Here is a 27,350-nt window from a genome sequence, read left to right as displayed (position 1 = left end):
ACCCACAGAAACCCAGTGCTGGGCTGCTTTTCTCCCCGAGCGATTTTTATCCACCCACCGTGCCCAGAGCTGAGCCCTGCCTCCCCCTTGCCTGGACTTTGCAGGATTGGACCCCGAAGGGGTTAACTGGATAGCAGTGCCTATAAGAAATTAGAGGAGGAGGTAGTTTAACATAATTGCTTGCGATGCATGTATCAACAGCGGTCTGAACTGCCTCTGCAAGAAAACAATGCCCTGGACGGTCTCGGCAGATACCAAAGGGTGCAAATTTCCCCGCTGGGATCAAAACACATTAGCGATGAGAATACAAACAGAGAGAAAAAACCCTCCTCTGCAGCAAGTACCGATTTGCAAGGGCTCCTGCATGAACTCGGGAGCCCCGAGCCTCGCGCCGACGTCTCCTCATCCCTCCCCACCCCAGGGCCAGCTGCTGCCCCACCACCCGTGGGGCCTCCTCCATGCTCCGAGAGATGTGGGTTCAACCTCGTCCTTTGCCTCCTGCCCGGCCGCTCGCTGCGAAGGCCCTGGTTAATGGGGTGTTGGGGGGAATTTAAGGGATCTGGCAGGTGGAGGGTGAGCAGGCAGTGCGTCGTGCCCCACTCGAGCTGCCCGGTGGGGCGTGCAGCGATGGCACCGATGCTGTGCCGTCCTCCCAGCCCCTTGCCCCAGCCAGCATCTGCTTTTCTTTTGTCTCCATCCAAAGAGCAAATGGGACAGGGAAGGGTGGGATGGAGCTGAATGGTCTCCATGCAGGAGACACGGGGTGGCTGGGGCTCTTGGGCACCGTCCATGTGAGTGCCCCGTCCCAGGCACCAACCACCCCAACAGCAGCTGGAGGGACGGCAGAGAAAACACCGATAAAACAATAATATCAAAATACCTTGTGTTCCTGCTGAGGATTTCCCATGCCTGCCTTGTTTCAGGACACCCCAAAAAGCCTACCCCCCGTCCAAAGCCCTTTTGCTCCTCCAGGTAGGGCCCTCCACGGGGCTGGATCAGTGTAAGGAGAAGCAGAGACCCACCAGCTCTGCACGGGCCCCGACCGGCAAACCCAGAGACTGGAGCACAACTGGGATTAGCTTGATGTCCCCACGCAGCATCATTCCCCCCGTGCCCAAGGGCCACTGCAGGGAGCACCGTGGTGGGTCCCCCACCAGCAAGAGCGATGCTGAAGCCCCCGGGCAGTCATACAGAGCCCACAAAATTTCTTTAGCAATCCATCTCAAATGGCTGCAGCGTGTCCAGAGCAGAGATTTAATAGGGCAGTGAGAAAGTGTCACTCAGGATTTCCTCCTTTTCCTCCCCAGGGAAGGGGACAGATCTCAAGAAGTGGGAAATCAGCGTATTTTAAGCTCTGCATTTGAAACTAGAACAAATTATATCTGTTTTACATCAAAAAATAACTATCCAGGAAGCAGCAAGGTCATTTATTTATTTAAATGATCTTGTTGGTTTGATTGATTTAGTAGTCTTTTTTTTCCTCCTTATTTTTCCTTTTTCTTTGCCATTTCCTTTCTTTTTTTTTTTTTTTTTTTTTTTTTTTGGTGTGTTTGTAATTCCCGGACAAACTGGGAAATGTCTGTGTATTTATATCTAGCTAAGGACAAGCAGGGGAATAAAACAAAAGACCCTAATAATACCCAAAACTATCACCCCACGGGAGCACTTCAGCACTGAGCCTGCTTTTAATTACAGAAACATCTCAAGTTCAAGCTTTATGCACCCCCACAAGGAAGCCTTTTTGCCAAGATAAAGATCTGAAATCGTACAATACTGGCATGATGCAGCCCCCGTCCTGGGTTTCCATTCGAGCTTCTGAGAAGCACAAGACCCTCTAATAATTTATTACCTCTCCTCCAAGCACTTGCCAAAGCCCTATCAAATCTCTGAGGGTAAAAGGCACAGCAAACACAGGGTGTCACCACCCCGGGCACGCTGCAGACCACAGTGTCCCAAAATTGCCCATAGGAATAGGGCAGTAGGGGATCATTTTGCCCTTGCTCCTCTTTGGCTCCCATCCCATAACCCCATCTGACAGCCCCACTCTCTCTTCTTCATCCTCAGCTGTTTTAGGCTGCCCCTTGCTGATCCGCACCCGTGTCTGACACTCAGTAGATCCCAGTTCCCCTATGTCCCAGGAATGGGAGAGCTACAGATTTTATTTCACCATCCAGATTCACAGAGCTGGCATCCCGGAGAGCCACGATGCATCACCCCGAGCCTCCTCGCAGCACATCCAAGCCCTGCGGCGCTCTTCCAGGTCCCTGCCTTCTCTCAAAGTTGCTTCAAATCATACCAAAACCATGAGACAACCTGTTTTTTTCCCCCATGTGGAAGCAGCACGGTGGAGATTTACACAAGTGCCCCTGCAGCCCAGGTCTGCGTGACAAAGCATCCTGAGCCGCGCTGGCCAAAATCCCCACCAGGCTGGGGGAGATTTGCTGTGGGGTTCCCAGCATCAGCCCGGCTCCACAAGAGCGGCTCTGCCTTTCCCAGAAATGCCAGCAATTTCCCTTCCACGAAGCACAATGTCTGGCAGGGTGAATTCATGGATCAGTCACTTTTCTCAAAGGTAACTAGAACATTTCTGCTTCATATTTCTCTCTTCCCCCCCCCCCAAAATGGCGCAAACAAGGGAAGCCCTAAAGAGATGCTCTTTATTACAAGCAATTACCAAGGAGTCAGAAACCTCGCCAGAAACCATCAATGCTTTTAAAGACATTACAACCCAAAAGTTAGCAAGGAAATAACCAACCTGCAATGCATTAAACACATCATTTGGTACTTCTGGTGGCATTTAAGCCATTAAGGCACGAAAATACGGTACTGCTAAAGGAATCAAGGTTGCACAGGGCTGCCGTACCCCAGGAAAAACAAGGTTGCCCCATGGGGAAGCCCCCACCACCGAACCCCCCCAAATCTGAGCGCTGCCACCAGCGACCACGGAAGGGCTGACTCAGCTCTTCGGCCTCACCCAGCCACGGCATGGCCTCGGCTCTGGGCAAGCTGCCTTTGCCTTCAAATAAACACGTCCCTGCCGCACTCGGGGGCTGCGGGGGAGCGGAGCTGGTTTGGGGATCCAGCCTGGTGCTGAGCAGAGACGGTGGTGGGGAGGGACTGCACACTGCGGGGACACCCACGGACCAACTCCACGGTCCAACTCCGCGCATGCAACCGTCCCATTTAAAGCATTGAAGCTTCCCCACGCGGCCCACAGCAAATGCAAAACCAGAGTGCTCAGCCTCGCATTCCCTGCCCAAAATCTGTGGGTCAAATTGGGAAGGATGGGAGGCTTGAATTAGAGCAGCACCGTCTTATAGGAGATGCCTGGTGTTTTCGGGTTGTTACCATCATATTGGGGTCTCTCCAGGGCTTATTCTGATTAACAGGGTGGAATATTGCACCTCTTTTCCTTTCCCTGAGTAAAACAGGTTTCAGTTTTGCTATTTCTGGTCATAAATCTCAGACTCATACGCAGCCATGAGGGACGGGGAAAGCAGCAGGTGGGATCACTTGCTTTGCTAGCATGGTCCTGCGCATCCTTTTTCTCCCTGCCCTCAAACTGGAGCATCCACTAGGAATAAAAAGAAAAAAAATCCCAACACAGCACAGACTCCTCTGAACTCAAGAAAAATGGATTCAGACACACCTCAAATTAAAAAAAAAAAAAGTGAGAAAGGCTTTTTCAGGGTGGTTTGCAGACGCGCCGGGGTTCGGGAAGCCGGGGCCAGCGAGGCGCTGGGCGTGGGATGAGAACTGAGATGGAGGTGGTGAGATACGGGGGTGTGGGCAGCAGTGCTGAGGTGTGTCCAGGCTGGCGGGTCCGAGGCAGGACGGGGTGGTTCAGGGTGCTGCTTTTATCAGCACGGCTTCAAGATGGATAGAGAAGCCACAGTGAGGTATGTGTCATCCCCGGTAAGTGCTGATACAACCCTTTCTCCTCCCCGGCTGCTACCTGGGCAGGGCAAGCGCTGCTGGAAGAAATGCCCTCCCAGCGGGGCTGGGGGCACCCAGGCACCGTCCTCCCGCAGCCACCCCAGCTCCCCAATATTAACAGCGGCAAAGCCTTCTTGAGCTGGGTTTACAGACAGGATTTTCCCCTTTACAGTCAATCTTTCTCCCAGTTTTTTGCTTTTTTGCTCCATACTTGAAGCCAAGGGGCCCCCAATGCACGGGGTGCTCAAGGGCAGCCAGCACCCAAGCCGCAGCCTTGCGCCCACCGACCGCCAGCACCCCTGGGGCCACAGATGCCACTAACACCTTGCACAGGCACAGACAAGGAGGTTTCTACTCTCTGCAGATCCAAAACTCTTCATTTCCCAGCCAAGAGTGCAGGACCGGACTGTGGCCGGGGTTGACGTCGCACGCGGGGGGCAGGCGGGGAGGGAAACCCTCAATCAGCTGAGGCTCTCGAAAATACGAAAGCAAAATGTGGCAGTTCTTGGAAACGACTCAGAGCCGTGGGAGGTGAGAAGCCTTTCCACCCACCGGCTACGTGCAGCACAAGGCAGGAGCGGGTTCTCAGGGCGAGCCAGAGCGGTGGCCGCTGGGCCGTCCCCTGTGGGGTGGCACCGCTCCTGGCATGGCCCCATTTGCTCTCTCCCCAGGGACACCGTGGGGAAGAAGCCTTTTGGGGAGGAGAAAGTGGCCACAGAGGGGATTTGTGCCTATGCAGGATGGGGCCCAGCCAGAAATACCCTGCAGGGACAAGATGGAGAGGGGATATGAAATGCTCTTGCCTGGCCAGGGGCAGTGCAGCCACAAGACCCCTTCTCCTCCTCCTCCTCCCAGTCTGAGCCCAGCAGACGCTGCAGGATGGGGACACGCTCCTGGCACTTACAGTGGTCACACCAAGCAGGGACACAACTGAAAGCACCAAATCTCTGCTGCACACACCCAAAACGAGCAGGGCGGGAGACACCAACCACCAGCACCAGCACCTCTGCGAGCATCCGCACCGCTGCTGTGGCCAAAAAGGGGGGGCAGGGACCCCACTGCCTCTCACTCTTCAGGTGTGGAAAACCAAGCTACCACCTTTCCTCAACCTCACCACCCATTTAATCATTCAGCCCAGGAGAAAATTAAACTGCAATGAAAGAGCAGGGAGGTCCATGCTGCTGCAGCCCCTAGTGCTCCCTCCTCTACTTGCCTTCTTTTTTGGGGAGGGGGAGAAAAACAGCTCTGTTCACCCAAATTTATGCAGCATTAAACCTCAGAAAGCAATTTTACACTCAAAGCGGTCCAAGCCCTCGCCATGCAAGTGGAGAGAGCTCCACACATCTTGGTGTGGCTGCCTTGCACCCCTTCCCACCTCCCCAGCACTGGCACACGAGGCTCTGTGCACGCTCACAGCTGGAAGGATGGTTTTTACCCCAGGTGAGCACTTCTGGGTATAGATGTGCTTCCCCACAAGGTTTATGGTGAGTGATCAAGTCCTCTTGGTCTCCCTTTCCTCCTCCACACGGTGGCCAGGACAGCTGGGGTGGGGTGGAAATCAGAAACAAGGGGTTAAGGGCCAAGGAAATGAAAGGGAGGAGAGAAGTTAAGGAAGACTGAACGGCAGCAAGGAAAAAAGAGTCAGAGAGAGGGGGGAAAAGGCATTTAAAGGAAAATAAAAAGACTTTGCACAAGAGTTCCCAGGAGATGTGCAGAAAGGGGCTGGTGCTGCAAGGGGGAGCTGGGAGGAGATCAAAAGCGACAGCAGCAAGGAGGTGAGAGCAGTGGGAAGGGAAAGGAAAGGGAAAGGGAAGGGAAAGGGAAGGCAGCCAGCAGGTGGGTGTGATGGGGGAGGCCCTGGAGATGCTCCCATTTACCCAGGAACAGACTAAACATCCCTGTATAGCTTCCAGCTATTCATTTCACCATGTTCTGCCTCTTGTGGATTATTTTGCAAGCAGCTGTGGATGCGAGAGGGCTCTGCACCAGGGTTGCAGCTCAGCCGAGTCGGGCTCTTGCTAAATAAAGAGCTGCAGAGAAGGGGGGGAAAAAAAGAAGGAAATTCCACAGGAAGTTCAAATATTTTATTACTTCCTGTTTGTACAAAGTATGTCAACACTTGGCACCCGCTGCGCCATTTGTTTAGAGCTAAGGTGTCAACTTGAAAAAATGTCCTTTTTCACTCCAGATCTAACCCAGAAAGAGCTTGAGCACAAGGAAAAAAAAAAAAAAAAAATCTCTGAGCGAGCGAGTCACTTGGAGGGAGCCTGCGGGATGGCTTGCAGGAGATGCTCGGGGACCGCCGCAGAGCAGCTGAGACAGTGGCTTGGCCAAAGCCACCACCGTTATCAGCCCCATACACACCCTGGCGCTGCTCCTCGTGCGGCTGTGGGTCCTTCAAAGAAGGACGCTTGGGTGTCTTCAACACTGCGGTCCAGCTCTCTGGGTTGCCCCAGCCCTTCATCCCCCGGCCACGCGAGGGGCTCTGGCTGTCACCCGCTTCCCTACAATTTCTCACCCATCTCGACTCTCTTTCAAACTCCTCAGAAGTTTTTTCTGGGCACAGCTTTAGTTAAAAGACTTGCTCAAGGGCTGAGATGAAGCGATGGGACAGGGGTGGAAGATGAATGGGATGCTCAGAGGTGGGGTGTGGAGCCCAGCCGCCTTACTGGCCCAAAAACCCCACAAGAACATTTGCTGGAGGAATTTCGCTGCATCTGAGAAGACGATGCCCAGGGCTTTCCCAGGATACCAAGACAAATGGCCAATTCTTCCCACATTAAGGGTGCTTTTCTGCCCGCTTATACCAGCCCCACATCCAGCCTCCAGCCCCGGCCAGCACCAATCCTGCACAACAGGGGCCAACACACACCGTGTCCCACTCATTTGCAACACTGCAGCCAAGAAGGGGAGGAAAATCCATATATTTTTATGCACACACACGTATATATGTACACATACACACACATATGTATTTACATCTATATATGCTAAAAAGTATATATAATATACATACACACACACAAAAATTGCAGTTCCTGCTGGCAGCTCTCACCTCCCAAAGCCAAGCAGGTGAAGGCAGCGTGAGCCATCATGTTTGGCCAAAGGTGGTTATTACTGGGGCTCTACTGGCTCCAATCTCCGGCCAGAGAGCCCTGCGGGTGCCGGCGCACCGAGGGGTGCTATGCCGGAGAGCCACCCAGTGGCAGGTTAACCAGGAAAACCACGTTGGCTTTCCACGAGCGAGCCCGGATTATTTTGCAGCTGGTATTTCCACACCAAGGGTTTCTGCAGAGGACGGCAGGAAGGGAAGGGCAAAGGTCATTATTTAATTATTTTTTAAAAAAAATTTCATGTTCATTAGAAACAAACCAAAGTGTGGCAAAAAAAAGAGGTTTTTAAATTCTTTTTCTTCCAGTGCAAGACACTGGATTTTCGTCAATCGTGAATTAAGCCCCGGGGTCAAACCGGGAACCAAAATGTGACCTTTACTGCCAACAAATTTACGATCATCTGAAAAATTTAAAAAAAAAAAAAAAAAACCCATCATCACAACTTGGGTCTAAACTCCTTTGATTAGCAATTTATGGGCTGTGGGGGTGCAGGGATGGGGGAGAGATTGACCTTTGGTGTCCACACAAGGCAAGGGAACAACCAGCAAATAAACACCACGCAGCCTACACCTCCAGCACAAACATTTTCATGTTCACAAATCAGGAAAAAAAAAAAAAAGAAAAAAAAAAAAGGGCAGAAAACTGCTGACCTTGCAGCCTGGGACAGCGTCCCAGGGAGGGCATCCCTCGGGCACACCAAGCCAGAGCCAGGGCAAGCCGCCTCCGTCCTCCGCTTTTCCCTGCTTATGCCAAACAAAGGCACAGCCCCAGCCCAAACAGCGCAGGGCGAGCGTGCCCACGGCTCAGCCCCGAAGCTCCCCGCCTGGCTACGGAGGAGCCTTCGCCTCCGTATCAGAAAATTTAAATTAAAGATCGGGAGCGATGGGCGAGAGATGTTGCAATTCAGGAGGAGCGGGTATGATTCAGCGGGGGTTTGGTGAGCGCTGGCTATCGGTGAAGTCAGAGCAAACCAAACGCTAAGAGTAGTAACTATCTCACCTTGTATTATTATTTATGTATTCCTGATTATTATTATTATTAGAAAGGCGATCTGATGCAGCGGATAAGGGGCTGAGCCAGGAGTCAGGAGACCTGGTTTCTATTCCTGACCTGGAAGAGTTGTGAAATTCCCTGCCCAACCCCTGCCTGCCTTCCCCTCCCAGCCCTGGGCTCAGCCCGGTCCCGGTGGCTGCAGCACCCACCGCGACCCACGTTTGCTCACCACCGCAGCCCCACAACTGGGACCTGCCTTGTGTTTCTGGCTTAAACGAAAAACCAACAGCGTTTCATCGCCTGGATGCTGGCTTTGCCAATCCAGCCCGGCAGCTCAACAGGCTCCTGTAAAGCCTCTAGTGCTCCAAAATAAAAATCAAGGGGGAAGAAAAGCCAAACAATCCCAACGCAAATAAAACCCCCTTGCTGAGGTAACAGCCTCCACCTGGCCTGACATCAAGGGGCACCAATGGCCCAACGACAGCATCAACAGAAAATATTTTCTAAAGCATATTTAAAAGGATCAAACCGTTTCCCTTCAATTTGGGCACCAACAGCTTTACACGCGAAGGGAACAAACTCTGCTTTATAGTCCCTGGGGTGGTGCTGAGTGAGCAGGAAGGTGAAGCCAGAGCAAAAAGCCGGAGACAGAGGCTCCAGGGACAAGGTCCCACCGCGCAGGGAGTCCCACAGAGCAAATAATACCCATGGAAAAGGGAAAATCCTCCAGCCAACGGCGCTGGAGCTTTTCCCTGCGCTCCTCAGATCACGGGAGGTGCCAAGGTGAGCTCAAACCAGCCCGACGCCTAAAACCAACCCAGCCAGGGCGATTCGCAGCCGCCTTTGCAAAGAGCCACCCTCAACCAAGAGGCACCATCCTGCACCCAGGAGAGCCTACTCGATCAAAACAGAGCGACGTTTCTGCGGTTGAATCGTCTCTTTGGTTTTCTCAAGCAACGCAGCCCCCGGCCGCGGGCTCTGCCAGCCGGAGCCTTTGACAACCCGAAAGCGAAACCACCGCTAACCAAAAGGGGAAGGTGCTCGCCAAGCTCTCCTGGGCCCATGCGGACAGACAGGCAAATACAAGCACGGTGTGGAGGAAACCTGCAAACCTTTTTAGTTTAATAACCAGCAAGTCAACCTCCGAAGCTGGGCACAGCAACGCTGGCTTCGTAACCCCCCCACGAAATGCCCTGTGTATCGCCACGTTTGAGTCCTTCATATTTTTGCTGTCAAAGCCCAAAGCATTTTCTCCACGTCCCAGCCACCACGAGGACTGGAGCGATAAAACCATCTCTCCACGATGGGATACAGAGCGCGGCGAGAGCAAGCAGCGGGCACGGACAGACACCGCACGGACAGACACCGTGCCCCGTTGTGCAAGAGAAAATAAAAGCAGCCAAGACGTGCCCACCGCAGCGTGGGCTCTCGGGGCTCGCTCGGCCGTGACAACCCTCTCGCTAGCGCCGCACGCTGCAAACGGTGCCTGCCCCGGCTGGCTTTGCCCGGCCGCAGAGGCACCCTGCGTCCTTTGGCCACCATCCCCCCCGCTCGCTTCTCAGCGGCTGCCAAATAAAACACATCACTCACTTCGTGGCTCCCGGGGTCCGTCCACAGTCACTTTAATGGCTCGGTGATAGGTAGCGACTTGGGTGGGGTTGGTGAACACGGTGATCGTCAGGGTAAAGCTTTTTCCTAAGGAGGGGAACAAAACAAGAGAAATGAAGATATCCACGTGGGTTCAGCTCTTGTGGGAGCAAAAGGCTCCTGCTGGAGCAAGCTCAGACGCAAATATCCCCATCCACCGTACTCCAACACACACATCATTTAATTTTATGAGACATTATTGCCGAGACACAAAGCTCGGCCGGCTCCCGCTGGGGTTCAGCTGACTGCAGCAAAGTGAGGCTTGGATCCAGTTCAGAGCAGGAGTCAGGACCTTCCTGGATGGAAAAGTCACTTGTCCCCCCACTCCTCCTCTGCTCTGTCCCCATATCGACCCCTCCACCCACAGCAGCTTCCTGGTGCCTTCCCGCTCAGATGCTTCCCTTTTTCCTGAATCCAGCCCTGAAACACGGCATCAGGTGCAGGACCCCCTCTGCAAGCGACAAATTTGGGTCCTGGCACCCACTGGATGTTCCTGCAGGAGCGAGCGGGTGAGATGGCATCAATCTGCAGGCATTTGCAGGGGAATCCCGGTGGCTTTGGCCCCGCAGATGCACCCACATGGGACCGTTTGGAGGGGAGCTGCGCCGGGCCCTCAGCCGTGTGGGCACCACAGCCCACGTACGGGGGCCAGCGCCAGAAATTGGAAACTACAAACTGGGAACTGAATCCGGCCAGCTTTGGCCACCAGACAGACAGCTGTGGGGACTGTCCCCCTCTCCCAGCCCTGACCAGAGAGCAGGAACCTGCTGCTAGGAACCATCATGGGGGCTTTCAGAGATTCTTTTGAAGCACGAAGCTTGTCACCATTTAAAAAAAAAAAAAAAAAAAAAAAGGGAATAAAGGGAATAAAGCAGTGAGAAGCTCTTGGGAACCCAGTTTTGCAAGAAAACAAGAGTGACCCCATGCCTCGGTAGAACAGGTTTCCACCCACAGCCTGAAAACACTTTTGGCATCACAGAGGGTGTTATCACCCCTGCACCCATATGCCACCCCGCTCTCCCCTCCCAGCACCCACCCCAACCCCAAACCCATTCACCTCCTGCAGCCTTGGCATCCCCATCCCAGACCCTCTGCCCTCTCCTTGCCCGATCTCGGCTGCCATCACCCACTCGATGCCCAGCCGATGGGGAGGCTGCGGAGAGCGGAGGCCCTTCCAGCAGAGGCTGGTGCACAGCCGGATTCCCTCAGGTAGAGGAGAGAGGTTGCACACGCGAGGGAGCAAACCGCTCTAACCAACCCCCCAAGAGCAATCACCATGGGATTTCAAAGATATCAAGTATTTCAGAGGTATAAACCCTAACAGGAATCAGGCTGGAATTGCCCATACAATACATAGCTCCTCCAGCCTCTATTTCACAAATAAATGCAGTAAGAAACCACCTCCTTTCCCTTTTCCCCTAAAGGGATTAGGGGTTTTCAGTTCCCGACTATCATCTATCTACAGAGTTGGACTCGAGAAAATCCATAGCAAAACAAAACAGTATTTATACAGCTAGAAGGAAAAAAAAAAAAAAAAGAATAAAAGGAAAAATTAAATTATCTCCTCCGGAGAACATCCTGCAATTATCCCAGGTGGGAGAGTTTCTCTACGGGAGCATTGGGAGGCGGGGGGCGGGAGGGGGGGGGGGGGGGATTCTGGCTTTAAAGCAGACAGCAAGCATCAATCCGTGCCCTACCTCAGCTTCCAAAACAGGACTAAACACTGCACAAACCTTCAGCTCATTTTCTACACAAAAAGGAAATTTTTTTTTTTTTTTTTTTTTTTTACCCTCCCAAATACTATTTTAATCCTCGGTGAAACGGTGGCGCTGAGAACCTGCACGGAAGAGCCGTGCCGCCGCAGCCTGCGGAGCATGAAGGCTCCGGGGTGCCTGCCCGGCCACGTAAAAACCAACCAACACCGAGTATTTGTCGGCAAACCGTCTGCAGAACCAGAGCGCAGGGATGAGGATTATTAGGAGCGATTATTTAGGAAATTCCGCGGGAGGAGAGGCAGCCCCTTGGTTCGCACAGAGCGCGCAGGCAAGTCCGGCTTGTGAGACACACAACCCTCCCGCACGCCCCAGGAGCGGAGCCCAGCAGCTCCGTGCCCAGCTCCCCTGCTTACTACTGCATCTGATTTTTAATTTTAAAAAAGAAATAATTTAATTTTTTATTCTCCATGTGAAATAACTTCCCTGCATTTCTGTTCCCCCCCCCCCCCCCCTCCCCTGCTCGCCGCAGACATCGACACCTCTCCAGGGAGGACGGCCGCGGCACGGAGCCGGCCAGGCCATTTTTGCGTCTCTTAACAGCTCTCAAAAATCCTCCCATGAATCGAAAATGACAATTATTACTCAGCATCATTTTTACTCACTTCCCGCCTTCTGAGGAAGCCGAGCTAAGGTTACTCATTCCCATCGCACCCCAGCTCCACTTCACTGGCTCTGTGGGGCTGGATCCCAGCTCCTGGGTGGGTTTGGGAGCACCCGCGGCTCCACGGGATGCTCCGCGGGGGATATCCCGGCTGGGAGAGCAGGCGGTGGGGTGCAAAGGGCATCGCAGCACCCCCCGGCCTTGGCTTTCATTTTATTCAGTGAGCAAAAAAGGGTTGGGTTGGATTGTTTTTTGGGGTGGGTTTTTTTGGGTTTGTTTTGGTTTGTGGGGGTTTTGTTTTGTTTTTTAATTTTTAAAAGCGAAGCATAGAGGGAAACTGGTCCTTCCCCCCTCCCTTTGTCTTTCACATGGAGATGGTAATTTTTGGAGGGGTAGGGGTGGGTGTGCGGATAAGGACCTTCTCTTCCCAGCTCACAGTGCTGGGAACGATCCCAGCAGCGTTAATACTAAAAATGCCCAATTCTGAACCATTTCAAGTCGTGTTCTCGAAGCGAGAGCCAGGCTGCTTCCGACTTTACAAGGCTCCTGCAGCTCCGGCACACGTTCACGGGGACACACTGTGCGTGTTTACAGATGCACACATCCACACATCGGATTTACAAACCCATTTATACGCACACACAGAGCTCTGCTCCAGTAACATATTTTACAGCGAATCCAAATTTCTGCCAGAATAAACGAAACCAGCACTGGGCTTTCAGACATTAAGCTAAACAAGGGAAAGCAAGTGTGACACCCAGAATAAAAAGGCAATAGAAACGATTTTTCACACTAAATAGCTCTGAAAGAGCCCCTGGCCGGGAAAGCACGGCCGTGCATGGGGAGCTAAGCACACGCTTCACGCTGCGAGAAAACCCCACTGTGCTGCCTTCACACCAGCCCCAGGGAGCCCCGACGGGGTTACTTCTCTGAAAATATTACAAAGCCTCATCCCACAACAAAATATATATATATAAATTAGCACTTAAGTTACACTGCTCGCCCCAAAGCCTGTTAGAGGCAGCGAAGGTGTTTTCACTGCTATAATGAGTACTTGCCAGGACTCTGCCCGAGGAAGGAGACTGTTCACTCAAGTGCTTTCTGAGACTGTAAACTACTGTTAATTCAGAGCTTAGGACTGTAGAGGAAGAAAGTTAATAATGAATTCAAGAGTCAAGCTGAGATTGGGTTGCATTCAGCTTGGAAATTTGTGTAAGGAGGATGAAAAAAAAATCCAGAGAGAAAAGAGCCTAAGAGAATAATTGATTACAGAAATGAAAGCTTAATTCATAAAAGAAAAACATTTTCCATCCATCAACCTGCAACCAGTTAAGTGGAGAGTTTTAAAGAAACTGCAACAAGGAGAAGGAGCCAACAGGAAAAAGGAAATGTATGAAAGAATGTAAACTATTCAAGTTTCATAAAGAGGAACAAGTAAACAGTTATTACATGCAAATAAATCGTAACATCGCTGCTTTTAATTAATGCAGAGAAGGCAAAATATATCTGACATTGTGTATATACATTCGGAGCCTTTGAGAGAACGCTGCCACATGACCATTAAAATATAGTATTCTTATTTTTTAAGTGCTTCGGTCTGCAGCGTTTATTGGTGATGAAATGCCGAAATTCTATTTATACTCTTTGCAATTCAGGTGCAATACGGCTGCGAGGGATGCGGGGGGAGGAAAGGGCAGGCAGGGCTCTGCCCCTGCCACCCGCTGGCTTTCAGTATTTTCGGGGGATTTATTTCACTCCCCTGGGATGGCGCAGCCTGGTTTTTGCCTTTTGGTTTTGGAAAAGCCAGCGGCGCGCCGCGTTTAAGGCTAAATGATAAAGCCAACCTCTACGGCCAGAAAGTACCATTTCGTTCCCGCTCTTCCGTGCAAAAACAGCGGAGAAAATGAGCGAACCTTACCCTCCTAAAAAAAACCCACCCACAGCTCCCGTTTGAAACGAGACCTTCTGTACCCCTGCCCGCCGCATTCCCCCCATCCCAAGCCCCGGAGTATTATTTTGCTTTAACTACTTGCTTTTCCACCCTTTAAAAAACGAGCTGCCAGGTGGGTTGTTGCCCCCGAGCGCATTCACCTGCGGAGGGGACGCACCGCGCAAATACCGCTGCCTCCTTTTATCTCCCTAATGGGAGAAATTCAGGAGGATTCGGGCTGGGGCTGCCTGCCAGCCCCTGCACCTGAGCGGGGCTGCCTTCCCCCCCCCCCCCGGAGGTATTTTTTCCCTGCACCGTTCTTTCCCGACACCTCGGCAAAGGGAAAAGCCCCGGGACGAGCGGGGCTGAGCCGCTTCGCTGCGGGGGGCGGTCGGGGCTGCTCCTGCGTCCTTCCCGCATCCCTCCCCATCGTCCGCTCGGGAACCGCTCCGGGGCTGGGAGGGTTCTCCCCTGCGCGACAAGCTCAGCCCGCAGCAACGAAACCACCGGCCCGCGAGAAATACGCCGTTAAAATAAAATAAAACTAAACTTCTTTTTTTCTTTTTTTTCTTTTTTTTTTTTTCCCCTCTTCCTAAAAAGCCAAATAAAAAGGACAACCATTTCCCGGCCGGTACCTACCCCTGCCGCTTCTCCCAACAAATCTGAGGTCGTTAAATCTCGCTACTTGGTTTTTCATCACGGCAGAGGCGTTGCGGAGCTCGGCCGAGTAGTTTTCGTCGTTCCCTGCCATCACCGTGACCACCGTCCCATCGGGCACATCTCCCAGGGCTACGACCTAGGGCAGGACGAGAGGATTTTAGGCTAAAATTAACCGCGGTCAGAGCTAACCTGCCCTACGATACCCCCGCACCCCCCCAAAAAAAACCCACACAAACTGAAGCAAAACCAAAAGCAACCCGAGCCCCCGTGGAAGGCTTGAAAATTGGATGGGAAAGGGGAAAATGAGCTAAAAAAGGGTTAAAAGGAGAGAAGGGCTTCCGCGGGGAGCGCAGCCTGCCCTCGGCCCTATCTGGGGGGGATTTGTGCTTTTATTTTGTTTGATTCGGGGAAGGGAAAGGAAAAAAAAAAAAAAAAAAGCGCTGCCGAGCGCGGGTCGGTCGCGATGGGGGCCCCGGAGCTCCGCGACCGGCCCGGGGGAAGCGCGGGGGGCCGGTGGCGCTGCGCGGCCGCGGAGGGTGGCGGCTGGCGGAGAAAGCCCCCCCTTCCCGGTGAGCAGCGCCCCGATCTCCCAGTGCCGGGACAACCCGGTTTGCAAACCTCCCCCCAGCCCCGCTCGGCTGCCACCCGTTGATTTTTTTTTTTTTTTTTTTTTTTTTTTTTTGGCTTTTCCTCGCCTCAGCCCCGGTTCCCCAAGCCCCGGGGGAGCAGCGGGGATGCCCGGCCCGGGGGTGCCCCGTCGGGTAGCCCCGTTCCGCGGGAGCGGAGCCCGGGCAGCGCAGCCCGGTGCCGGTGCTTGAGCTCTTCGCTTTCTTTTTGCAGATTAGATCTCCCTTCTCTGCTTCTCTCGCTCTCTCCCAGGAACGTAATTAACCTCCGCTCTCATTAAACTTCAAAGTTGCCTGAGAGCTCCTAACTGTACGGAATATCTAAGATGCTGTGACCGCGGGGCAATGCGGAGACTTGATTAAAAATAATAAACCGGGCTCCCTTGAAAGGTGATGTCAGGAGCGAGTTAGAGGGAAAGGGGCGGAGGGAAGGAAGCGAGCGGGTCGGGGCGGAGGGCGAGCCCGGAGCCGAGCCGGTCCCTCCGTACCACCGGGGCTACCTGCCCGGCCGCAGCCCTTCCCCGCAGCTCCCGGCTTACCTTGAAGGCGACGGGCAGCGTCTTGTTGCACCTCCAGTGGGACGGTAGCACCGAGCACAAGAAGTTGGGGCTGTCGGTGCGCACCAGCTCGCCGGCGTGGTCGGCCAGTACATCCACGACGGAGCGGACCTCGGGTCGAGCCCGGGCACCCGGTGCGGGGGCCCCCAGCGCCCCGCTGTTCTCTCCCATCTTACCGCAGGGGAAGGCCGTGGAGGGGGGTGTGAAGCGCCTGCTGGTGCTCGGGTCTACGGGAATACGCATCACAACGGCGGGCGTCAGGGAGCCGCCGCGGCCCGGGGGTACGAGGAGGGACCCGGCGGGGCCCGGCGCCCAGCGCTCGGCTGCGGCGGGGCTCGGTGGCGGGATGCGGCGAGGGCGGCGGCGGCCGGGCCCCGCGCTGCCTCGCTCCGTCCCGGCAGATCGCCGTCCTCAGCGGGGCGGCGCGGGGGATGAAGGGTGCGGGGTGTTCGCTCCCGCCCGGCTCCGGGGTTCGTTCACTGGTGGTTTCGCTGCGGTCCCGTCCGCCCCGCCCGGGAAAAGGCGGCGCGGAGCCCCGGCAGAGCCACGTCGCGGCCGGGCGCCCTCGGCTGCAGGCGGGTCCCCTCCGCCGGGCGGCCCCGAAACCAGCTCCCAAGTGTCAGCCGCGCCGCTCGGTACCGTATTTACTGCCGGCCCCAGGGGGGGGCGGGCCGCGCCCTGACGGACGGGGCGCCGCGCCAATGGGGGGGGCTCGCGGAGGGGGGGGTGTCCTTCTCCCCGCCCACCACCCGGCTCCTGCGGGGCGAAGGGGCGTGACCGCATCAGAAAGAGGCGTGGTCTCACCTCAAATAGGCGTGGTCTAGGGGAGCCACGCCACGCCCCCCCCCCCCGCTGGGCTGGCCCCGGCGGGGCGGGCTCACGTCGAGGCCCCGGTGGCTTCTCGCCGCCGCCGCCGCCGGAGGGTTTTGAGGCGCGATGGGGCCGATTTGGGGCCGGAGCCGCCGCCGTGCAGAGCGCCTGGGAATACGACACGTCCCCGGGCTCCTCCCCGCCGCGAAGCGCTCCCCCCGCTGTGGCTCGGCCGTGGCGGGACGGGGGCGGGGAGCGGCCGCCGCGGGGCAGCGGCTGGGGACCACCGGCACCCGCGTCCCAGACGGGGGGGCGGCCTCGCCCCACGGCCTGCGCTGAAAACCGCTGCTCCTCAGCCTCCACCTTCTGCCTTCCCCCGCCCCCTCTTCCAAAAAATGAAAACCGCCTCGATCTCCGGCGGTGCCGGGGCTCCCGCAGCGCCCGGCGCCCCCGGTAGCTCCCCCGGGGCTGCGGGTGCGGGCAAGGCCGGCGGCTCCGGCCGGAATCGTTGGTGAGAAAATTCGTGGCGAAGCCACCGGTTCTGCGGGAACACAACGAAGGCGGCGGTTCGCTCCGCTCCGCGGCTGCCCGCGGTGTCCCGGCCGCGGAAACGGCGAACCGCGGGGCGGGCGGGGGGCAGAAGCGGGGAGCGAGGCGGGGGTTTCTTTGCCGGCGCTGCCCGGTTGTTTCCCGGTGGGGCTGAGCTCCCCCCGAGCGCTGCCCTTGGTGTTTGGGGACGGGCACCGTCCCTCGGAGCGGAGCCGGCCGGGCCGCAGCGCTCCCGGCTCCGCGCTGCGCGGTGTGAAACGCAATTTTCCTTAAAACAAACAAAAATAAACCTCAGCACCAAAAAAAAAAAAAAAAAAAAAAAAAAAAAAAATTCTCCTTTTCCTGAGCATCCTTCACAAACTAATGAAATATTTTCCTCCGCAAGCCGCAGTGCCCGGAGGGGCGAGCCCGGGTTGGGCTCCGCATCCCGCCGCTCGCAAGACTCAGAAAACCCCCGTGTTTGGCGAAAAGCAAAAAAAAAAAAAAAAAAAAAAAATCGATTTTTTTTTTTTTTTTTTTGACTAGGAGGAGCGGAGGTTCCCTCCCGTTAGCAACCGGGTGGCTGCGCCGGCCCCCCCCGGGCAGCCGCACCGGGCGAGCCGCGTCCGTCGAACCGGTGCCGGGGGCAGCTCCGAGCCCAACCGGCCCCGGGGGCGGCGGGTCCCGGGGGGGGCGGCCGCCAGTTCTGCGTGTCAGACCATCTCCCGCAGTTACCGGCGCTGAAATTCTGTCCTTTTTAGGTGAAAGCAGCCGCCGGGTTTAGCTCTATTTCTCTCTCTCCCCCCCCACCCCCCACCCCTCCGCCCCGTTCAGGGGGACCCACGCAGAACCCGGAGCACGGGGGACCCGCCGAACCGGGCTGCAGCGGCCCCACGCCGGGATTTACCGGGGGGTCGGCACGTCCCCGTCCCGGTACCCCCCCCCGCACCGGTACCCTCACCCCGGGGCTGGAGGGGAGGCACGGAGGGGATGGGGGGGGGGGAAGACACGACACACCGCGCCTGCGCTGCAGTGCGGCGGCGCGGCCGCTAGTTGGCGCCGAGGCTCCGCCGTGGCGGCTCCGCGACGGGGCGGGCGCGACGGGGCGGCCCGGCCCGCTGACCCCCCCCGTCCCCGGCCCGGCCCGGCCCGGCCCTCTACAAGCAGGCGTCTGTCCTGCCTCTTCCCTCTGCTGAGCCGACCCCCGGGGCTACCCCGCCTTTGCCCCAGCCGCCCCCTGCGCAGCCCTGGGAGTGTCACCCCGGTCACCGTCCCGTGTCTCCCTCCGCCCCGTCCGGGAGCTGCAGCCCTGGAGCCGCGCAGGGTGGGTGTCCCCGCTCGCTGTGGCTGCCCGCCCCGTCCTACGAGGCCCCATGGGGTGATTTTGGGCTCCGTGCCCCCCAGCAGCACGATGCTCGTTTTACATCTCCTGCCTTTCCTGCTTGGGTGGCTTTATCCATCCAGTGTCCCCTCCCAGCCCTGCCAGCCGCACATTTCTCTAATCCCTTTTTATACTGGGAGCAACCTGTTGGAAAGGGCACCTTGTTCCATCACGTCGGTGTCCGCAAAGCAACGTACAAATGCCTCCCCAAAGTACCCTGAGTCAGTCATTGACGTATTCCCAGGTGTGCAGGGTGCCATGCCCTGCTCCCTCCCCAAAAGCCACTCTTTCCAGCACCCTCTTCTCGCCCACCCTGACTTGTTCTTGACTTCAGGATGAGAGGATTGCAGACTCACCCCCATAGCCCGTTGCATGGCCCTGCACTTCTCCACTGCATGGGTGCAGAGCTAGTCACCAACTTGCAGCAGCATAGAATGAGACCCAAAACACAGGGCAGTGGCAAACCAGGCTCCCCTCACCTCCAAATTGGCTGGCGACCCCCCGAGGTGCGGCGCCCAGTGAAGCAACCCAGCAGCCATTTCTGCAAAGAGGTGTGCGAGTGAGCAAAGCCGTCCCAGAGCCACGAGGACCCACGGCACCGTGCCCTCATGGGCATTCTCTTTCATTTAAATGATCCTTTTCAGCACAGCAGGATTCAGAGTCTCAAACAGGGGGCAAACCTCCCACTGCTCTCATCCTCCGCAAACCGGGAGACATCGACACGTGGGGATTATTCCTCCACCACCCTCCCTGCGCTCCAGAGGAGGTTAATAGAGTATAAGACCCAGGATTTGCAGGGGCCTCTTTTCAAATACTTAAAAGCTACTGTTCACATCGCAGGGAGGTCAGCGGCTCTTTAAATCATTACTCGCTGGGATTACTTCCCTTACAGGCTCCTCTGTAGTTTGTAATTCATTTGAGCTGCTATTTAGCAGCAGAGCCACTCGTTTCGACGGCAAGGAAGTGAGCGCAGAGGCTTATAGGAAGCTTTCTATTAAAAATTCATCGCAAACTCTGCCTCAGAGCTCTCAGGAGCACGGCGCTCAGTAGGGCCATGCGGGTGTCTGGATCTATTTTGTAGTTAAGGGAAGGGGATCTGAGAGCAGCATGCAGGGAGGGAGCGTGCTATTCATTCATAAATCAAACAACAGATGCTGGGTCCAATGAGGTGCACAATGGTGACAATTTTTAACCCCTGCGTGTCACCGCTAAAACGGGCTCCCACGGGGCAATGACGGGCGCTGCAGGCAGAGGTTCCTGCGGGAGGAAGCTGCGGGGCTCGGGGGAAGAAATAAGGGAAAACTGGGAGGGGGAGAAAAGGCAGTGGCTGCCCCAGACATAAATCAGGGCGAAGCCTGTGCTTGGGCAAGGGACCGGCTGTGAGAGCCTGTTGACGACTCCAGCAGGGCTGCACCGGGCTCTGCTCGGCGGCCGCTGCGCCCCGGGGTTGGGCGATACCCGCAGTGGGGGAAACCCTTCTCAGCACCCGCTTCCAGGGCCAGGGCTGCAGCTTGACATCAGATCCTGAGCCGGGACATCCCTTAACCCCATGGGAGCCACGGCTGCCCAAATCCACCTTGCTCTCTGCCTATGCAGACCTGGCGCCTGGCGTCCAGGGTCCTTGCTTGGGGCAGCAGCAGGAGGAGGAAGGCTCTAGCAAGAGTTTTGGATCCTGGCATGAAATGATGGCCCCAGGGAAAATCAATATGATATTCCCACCTGGGCCCAGGTTTCATTCACCGTCATTTGGATGACTAGAAAGGGCACAGCCAGAGAAGTGATTGTTGATCCTTCTTACAGCTTCGGGGCTTGCCCATGCTCCCAGTTCTCCCCATTTTATACCGGTGCACTTTATTACCAGTCCTCATGCCAATCAGCATCCCCAGGGAGACCCTCCCCACACCCATGCACCCCCACACACATCCTTGGCCACTCGGGGACCAGAGCGGTGAGCCCCAAGCGCACGCACCGGGGTGAATCAGGAGCGATGCCGCTGCCGTCGGGGGGTTCAGCGTCTCTCGAAACGGTGCACGAGGGGAGCCAGGACCCACTGCTCCCACGGCACCAACCTTTGGCAGGCGCCCTGCGCTCCGGGCGCAGCACAAATGCTCGAGCGTGTGCAGCGCCGGCGGGCTGAGATGGGGTTTTCAAGAGCTGTGAAGTGACTTAGGAGCACGAGTGCGATTGACGTGAATCCCGCGGTTCTGAAGTCACGAAAGTGCCATTCTTCATTGTTCGGGACCGCGATTCTCCTCTGCCCACAACGGCCCGACAATGAGGAGCATGTTCAGGGCTCACATCCTCTGTGCTATTGATAGCATGGCCGAGCTTTTTGGAGCGTGGGTCCCATCTGCCACTTCCACTCCTTTTTAAAAGATCCTAATGACTGTCAGATCCTTTTAGTTCTTAATTAATTTCAGAGTTCAACTGCAAATAGGAAACAAGGCAGCTTTTGCCCTTACGCATATGAATATTACTGTTCCATTTAATGTGGTTACTGGTGGAATGCTGTTATTCATTCCTGCCTGCAATAAAAGCCACATGTTTTTAAAACTTTGCACTTGAAAAAACTTTTAGGAAAGAAATCAAGTATGTTTTGTATGCATGGCATGAGATAAAAACTAGTCATAAATATTCAAAGAACAGTTAGAGCTTTATGCTTGATTTAAACAAGTGAACAGAGAAGTACGACGGTTGAAGTAAGTGGAGAATGAAAGCCCAACGCTTCTTTAAGAATGTGCTTATGCAGAGAAAAGGAACTACTCATGCAAAGGTTATGGAGCACCTAAGGACATCCCATCTCCTCCAAAAATGCCCAAAGGTGGATAGCACAACTCAAAACATTGGGCTTTGTTCAGAGCTATTCATGTTCATGGGAGTTTCTCTCTCTTCGGGGGTTTTGGAGGAGTTTTAGAGGGGTGCGATGCCTCCTGCCAGACCTATGGGGAATAAGAGCTCTTCTTGCATGAAGACATCTCCAATGTGCGTTCCCTGCGTTGGAAGGCAGATGGTTGAAGTTGTGGTGAGCGTTTCGTAGGGCTCCTGGGACCCCTGGACACACCTTCCCCAGAGCACCTGGAGCCCAGCACAGCCAAACCCCTGAGGGAAGGGACAGAGTGCTGGGGCCTCGAGCAGTGCCTGTCCCACGGCTGTGCCGCCAGAGCCCAGGGTGGTGCTGAGCCCTTCAAAACCCAAAACGCGACAGGGGGAGAAATAAAAAAAAATTCCAAAGGAAAGAAAAAGGGGAAACGTCTGGATGGTAGAAAGAGGAACCGAAAGGCACATGATGACGAGAAAAGTACGACGGGGTGGATGCAGAAAGACACGATAGGGTTTCTAATTTCGAGGAGAGGCGGTCAGAGGAGTTCCTGTCACGGAACGGCTCCCGGGCAGAGCACCAAGGGCTGGGGCGCAGGGAAATCCTCCTGCACGTGCCCAGCAAAGCACTCTTGCAACACCAAGAGACTGCAGAAGGTGGTTTCTTGTCTTCAAAAATAGCCGTGCACTGGCAAAACTGCCCCATCACTCGCCCCCAGCCCTGGTGGGGTGGGAAAACCAACCTTCTGTCCCAGTACAGCAGCTGAATGCTCAACAGGGTTTCCTAAAGAGCGTTTTTCACTGCTGTTCCCTACAGCCTGGCCCAAAATGGTGGGGTGATGCTGGGTATCAAACGAGTGGTCAGTGCTCCTGTGCTACGCTGAGGTTTGCAGGGCAGCAGGGAGCCTGCAGGGCCCCTCGGGGAAGGGTCTCACATCCACCGAAACAACAGCAGGGATATATGCTTGAGCCCTGGTGGGGCTGTCCTGAGCGAGGCTGAGCTGGGCTCCGGCTGCCCAGCCATCCCTTTGGGGAAGTCAAATGTGAAGAGGGAGAAAGTGAACCCTGGGAACCCCTCACGTTCCTGCACGCTCACTGTCTCCCTGTGAGGGGCACACGGTTGTTGGGAAACCTCGGCCGAATGTTAAGCTGCTTCAGGGCTTCAACATCTGCAAATACTTCTCGGATGTGGGGGCAGAAATGGGTGTTCGTCCCACCCAGGAGGGCAAGAGGGGGCTGGAAGCTGCCTGCGACAGGCACTGGTGACAGACAGGGAACTCCAATTTCCCTTTTGGTTCAGGTCTGATAGAGCATCTTAGGGTCACGTCTCAGCAAAAGCAGCTTTGCAGGCAAGTGCAAACGCACTGTATCTGTTTAACTTCCCTGTGGGACACCAGCATTGCAAAGGGAACCCAGCCTGGTCACCCTGAGGGCACCCTGCTGATTCAAGAGCCCCAGACGTCCCTTTAACCAGGCGGCCCACGGATGTGCTTTCCACGGTGGCCTCATGCGCCGTTGGCATTTTGTTCTGGAGAGGATGATGGGGTCGTGCCATCTCGCACCGGCTGACCGCAGGGCAGCAGAGACGCTTTGTGGCAGCTTTGCTAAATTTCCAAAGCCTTTCCTGGAATATTCTCTTGCTGGAGGTGGAGAGTTTCTCCCTCCAAACCTCAGCCGGTGATGACTCGCTGGGACAGCCACCAGCACACCGTGGTGGCTGGCGGTGACACCAGCACGGGCATCTCCTCCCCTTCTGCCTCAGCCCCAATGCTTTCCCCATCCGAGGTGGTTACCCCATTTCTCTTGCCTGGGCTGAGCCCTTTCCGAGGCAGAGCCGGCGGGTTGGGAGGGAGGCAGATCACAGGAGACGCTTTAGAAATGCGTGGTTTATAAATGTGCCTAATCCACCAGCTTTCATCCATGCAAGGGTTTTCCCCACCGGTCTGCAGGCAGATGAGCTTTGCAGAGCAGTGCCAGCGCAGAGGGGACTGATAGTGGTTCTCCAGCAAGAGAATGGCTTGGAAAAGCCCCCAAAACTGTTATCTAAAGGCAGAGGTGAGGGACAGAAGACCGGGACAGTTCGCAGCAATGGAGCCCAATGCAGCTGCAAAGCCTGCACCAAGCAGCATTGCATGCAGCTGGAGAAATGCAAACGGGAGGCTGGCAGCGCATTTCTCCAGCCCATCGCAATGCTGCTTGGTGTGGAGCACGAGCAAGGAGCAGGCAGTGCGCAGGTCACCTGCGGGCAGCTGCCTGTTCAGCCCCGTGGGCAGATCCTGCCTCTCCCCATTCAGTTGTCACCCCAGGTCCACCTCCCTCGGGTTGCTCCTCAAGCAGCTTGCCCACGAAATCACCGGCCCACCAGGCTCATTAACTCTGCCTTATGGCTCAAGGCAGAAGATACAGATGAGGCTCGGGTGGGCTGGCAGCCCTTTTGCAATGCCAGTGCCGGGATAGCACCCCAAACATGTCTGTCAATGCAATGCATCAGCCATTTTCCACAAAAAATAAGGTCCTGGGCAAGGACCAGCTCTTCCCGTGTGAGGTGTTTATCATCCCTCTGTGATCAATCCCTGATTTCTGCCATCTCCGCCAGACTTTAGGGTAACCCACAGGAGAAACAGCAAAGATCCCCCAGCAGTGACATGGAGCAACCTCAAACTCTGCCATCAACGACCCGCCTACAGCAAAGTAATTCTAAGAAAACCAGACCCTGGTTCCAGTTGCAAATTTTCCTGCACCATTTTTTCCAGGTTCTTTTGCTTTTTGCAATTATTCACTACTTTCAGTTCTATGAGTAACTCCAGGCAATGCTATTTCGCAGCAGGGCTGCGGTCGGGTCACTTTGACTAGATGGGCTCTGGGTTGCGTTGCTTCTGCTCCTTCCTTGGATTATTTTTTCCGGTGCAAACATATGCTTTCGTATTTGCCCTTCCACAAAGACTCTCATGGATGTGAGTTTGCCCAGCATCCCCCACCAATAAGCCTGGTTGTTGTAGAGTAGCTCCAGAAAACAAGACCTCGAGGGGGTTCAGCCTGCGAATTCACCCAGACTTACGCGTCCCTTTAGGCACAGAACAAATCCCCTACTTGGAGGAATTAGTCACAGGCTAAAAACAATGCAGAAGGTACTTTTCTGGTTTCTGGCTATGAACTCAGACAAATCAAACGTGACGTTATTTAGGGACCACTGTTAAGTCACTGGTTGCTCCTCATCCATCTCCAGCAACTTGGAAAGGGAACCGTGCTTGCTCGCCTCCACCAAACCCCTGGCCCCAGGCTCATCAGCATGAGCTCATTTGTTTTTTTGCAGAAGTTTCTTATAAAAGTTCATATGCGAGCAGGAGGTGCCTGTCTGCCCGGGTCAGCTGGCTGACACCACGAGCAGGCTCCTCGCCCCGGCCCAGACAGCAGCCTGGGAAGTTGGAGCGGTTCAGCAGCAGGTTGGGGCTGGAGACAAGAGAAATGGAGAACTTGCCCAGACAAAATGGTAGTGGCTTTCGGTCTCCCACGAGCAGCCAGCTCTGTGGGGAGAGAGGGGATTTATCTGCAAAACGCAACCTCAGCCGTGTCCTGGGGTCTGAGCCAATCCGTGCCTGCCCGCCCTTCCAAAACTGGTGGGTTTTGAGAATGTTTTTACGTTTTCTCCTCCAACCGAGCAGCGGGCCCTCACTGGCAGGAAGCGTGGGGTCTGGGAGAAGGCATTTGTGGGGGAAGCAAAGTGTCTGGGTTCAATCCACAGCTCCACCACAGCCTTCCCCAAGGACCCCAGACGCGCTGCTTGGGGGCTCCCTAGCAAGTGCTTCGGTTCCCTGTCTCCTTCGGCCACAGCAAACCCAGACCCTGTCACACAACGTGGTCCTGGCACCATGTACACATCCCAGCTCCAGCAGCGAGGAGCCCCTGATTTCAACCAGCGCCCCCCTCGACGCGACGTTAGCCTGAGGAAAGCCCCACGAGCCCCAGCAGGCTCGCGCTCGCGTTCTTGGCATTTCAAGACGCACCAGGGACGAGCCCATCCTGACGCCAGCGAGCTCTCCCCACTTCCATTGCTGTCGGTGGGATTCAAGCAGGCTGGATTTTGGCAGGACCAGGGTCTCGCTCTCTCCCAGCAGCGAGGGTCAGCTTTGCTCTAAGCCAGCACCGTAGGCGACCTGCTTGTCCCACCATGGACCCAAAGCTTTGACTTTGTGGGTCTGAATCCCTCCCACCATCACAGATTCAACTTTTTTTGTGGGCTACCTTCATCACCGTTAACCAACCCCGTTTGCCTTCCTCCCAGCCAGATCCTACCATAGAATGTAGAGCCACGTTTCTCAAGGATAACATCCCCTCTGGCCAGGGCTACCTGGGCGAAACAAGCCCTGGAGGGGGGCTAGGGGCTTATTTCAAGTAAATCTGAACAATGTTATTGCATTTTAATAATATCCTATACTGTTGTCTCAGAGTAAATGAAGATGAACCCTGGCATCACAGCAGGAATGAGCCCTGCCAAATGACAGGAGAAAAATGTGTGTTGGTGGTGCCAGCTAGCACAGTTCAGGCTCGAAAGAGTTAACCAAAGCAGGGGCTGATCAGGAACTATCTCATTTGCATTTATTATCCCACTGACCTCCCTCTGAGGGAGGAAAGTGGTGGGGAGAGCTGCAGGATGGACTACTCAGGACTGAACTGCCCAGCTCCAGCTCCCAGCAACGCCCTGACGCACATCGAGGTCCCACCAGCACTCGCTCCATCACGAAACATCTCCATAATCCTGGTCGAAACTCAGCCCTTTCTACCACGGGCCACAAGTCCCCAAATCGCCAAGAGAAAGAAAGTGGTGATGGATTTCAGCGGCCCCCAGGCTTGGAAGAGCGGGTCAAGCCCCTGCTTGTGATCACAGGGCTGCTACGCTTGGTGAAAGCAGAGCTAACAGGGAGCAGGAATGTGGTATTTTTGGAAAAAACAAGTGAAGTGAAGCTCTGTGCTCAGCTCCAGGCACAAAAGCAAACACATGACACTAATGTGGAGTAAATTCGGATCATAAAAAGGCTTTGCCACTTAGAGGTCCCTATTAGCTACAGAGGTAGGGAAGGTTTAAAGCATGTGTGTGGGATCCAGCCCCCATGGGAACAGGGCCGAGACACAGGTGGGTGTCCCACCACCCTGCTCAGGGACAAGGAGTCAGGGCTGGAGCTGCTCCTTCCCAGCTTGGCAGTTTTGCTGAGTTTTATGGAAAAAAAAAAAAAAAAAAGATAGGCTTGCTCGTTCAGCGAGATTTTTCCAAACTGACCCAGGGCTAATAAAAAAAGGTGTTTAATTACAGGGTTCAAGGTAATTGGGCACAAAAGTGGCCAGTAAAATGCAATGCGGTGCAAAGGAGCTGCAGAACAAGGGCTTAATTTTGGAACAGCACATCTGATTTAGTCTTTAGTTTCTCTGGCCAGCACTTTCTTTCTCCTAATGAGGGAAAATGGCACAGCCTTTCACAAATCCCCACTAAGTAGTTTATTCCTGACTTCAAGTCACTGAAATCACAGCACCACTCTCTGTCCTTAAATTATCTCCATGCATATGCTTCCAGTTTAAAGGGAAACGGCGCAGCCCGTGTCTGGCATTTAATGTCTGCCAGGCTGTGGGGACACAGCCTCCCCAGCTTCTCCGTGCGCCCCATCGATGCGCGGCCCCGCTCCCAGCTCGAGCATCTTCTTGCTGCTTGCACCCACCATTGCTGAGCACGGGATGCAAGGAACAATATTCCTTTAAATATTTCGTAAGCCATAGGGACAGCAATGGAAATAGGCAATTTTCGCGGGAGTTTTTAGTATTTGTAACTGAGTGTAGCTTCTTCTGCGGCTTTTTGGCTTCTCGGGAGAAAAATGGAGCTGCAACTGAGGATATTCCTGCAACAGCCCCGCTAGCGGCAGCGGCTGGACGGGAGGTGTGCGTGGGCTGCGTTGCTGGTTAGGAAACGTGCCGCTCCCGGGAATAACC

The 27,350-nt window shown here is 55.1% G+C and overlaps 1 protein-coding gene across 1 annotated transcript in view; it reads right to left on the bottom strand.

Annotated features, from left to right (window-relative positions):
* Positions 1-16,081, bottom strand: part of RUNX3 (RUNX family transcription factor 3) — a 37,867-nt gene extending 21,786 nt beyond the window's left edge. Inside the window, exons 1-3 of the mRNA XM_086479470.1 lie at positions 15,821-16,081; positions 14,635-14,791; positions 9,633-9,737 (exon numbers count right to left, since the gene is read on the bottom strand). Of these exons, the coding sequence (XP_086335596.1) occupies positions 9,633-9,737; positions 14,635-14,791; positions 15,821-16,081 (523 nt within the window). The remainder of the gene's footprint in view (positions 1-9,632; positions 9,738-14,634; positions 14,792-15,820) is intronic.
* Positions 16,082-27,350: the final 11,269 nt, after the last annotated feature.

The sequence above is a fragment of the Leptosomus discolor genome, chromosome Z, assembly GCF_034619465.1.
Source record: "Leptosomus discolor isolate bLepDis1 chromosome Z, bLepDis1.hap2, whole genome shotgun sequence".
Lineage (NCBI taxonomy): Eukaryota > Metazoa > Chordata > Aves > Leptosomiformes > Leptosomidae > Leptosomus > Leptosomus discolor.
The sequence above is the reverse complement of the archived record's forward strand: the minus strand, read 5'-3'. Positions and strand labels throughout refer to the sequence as shown.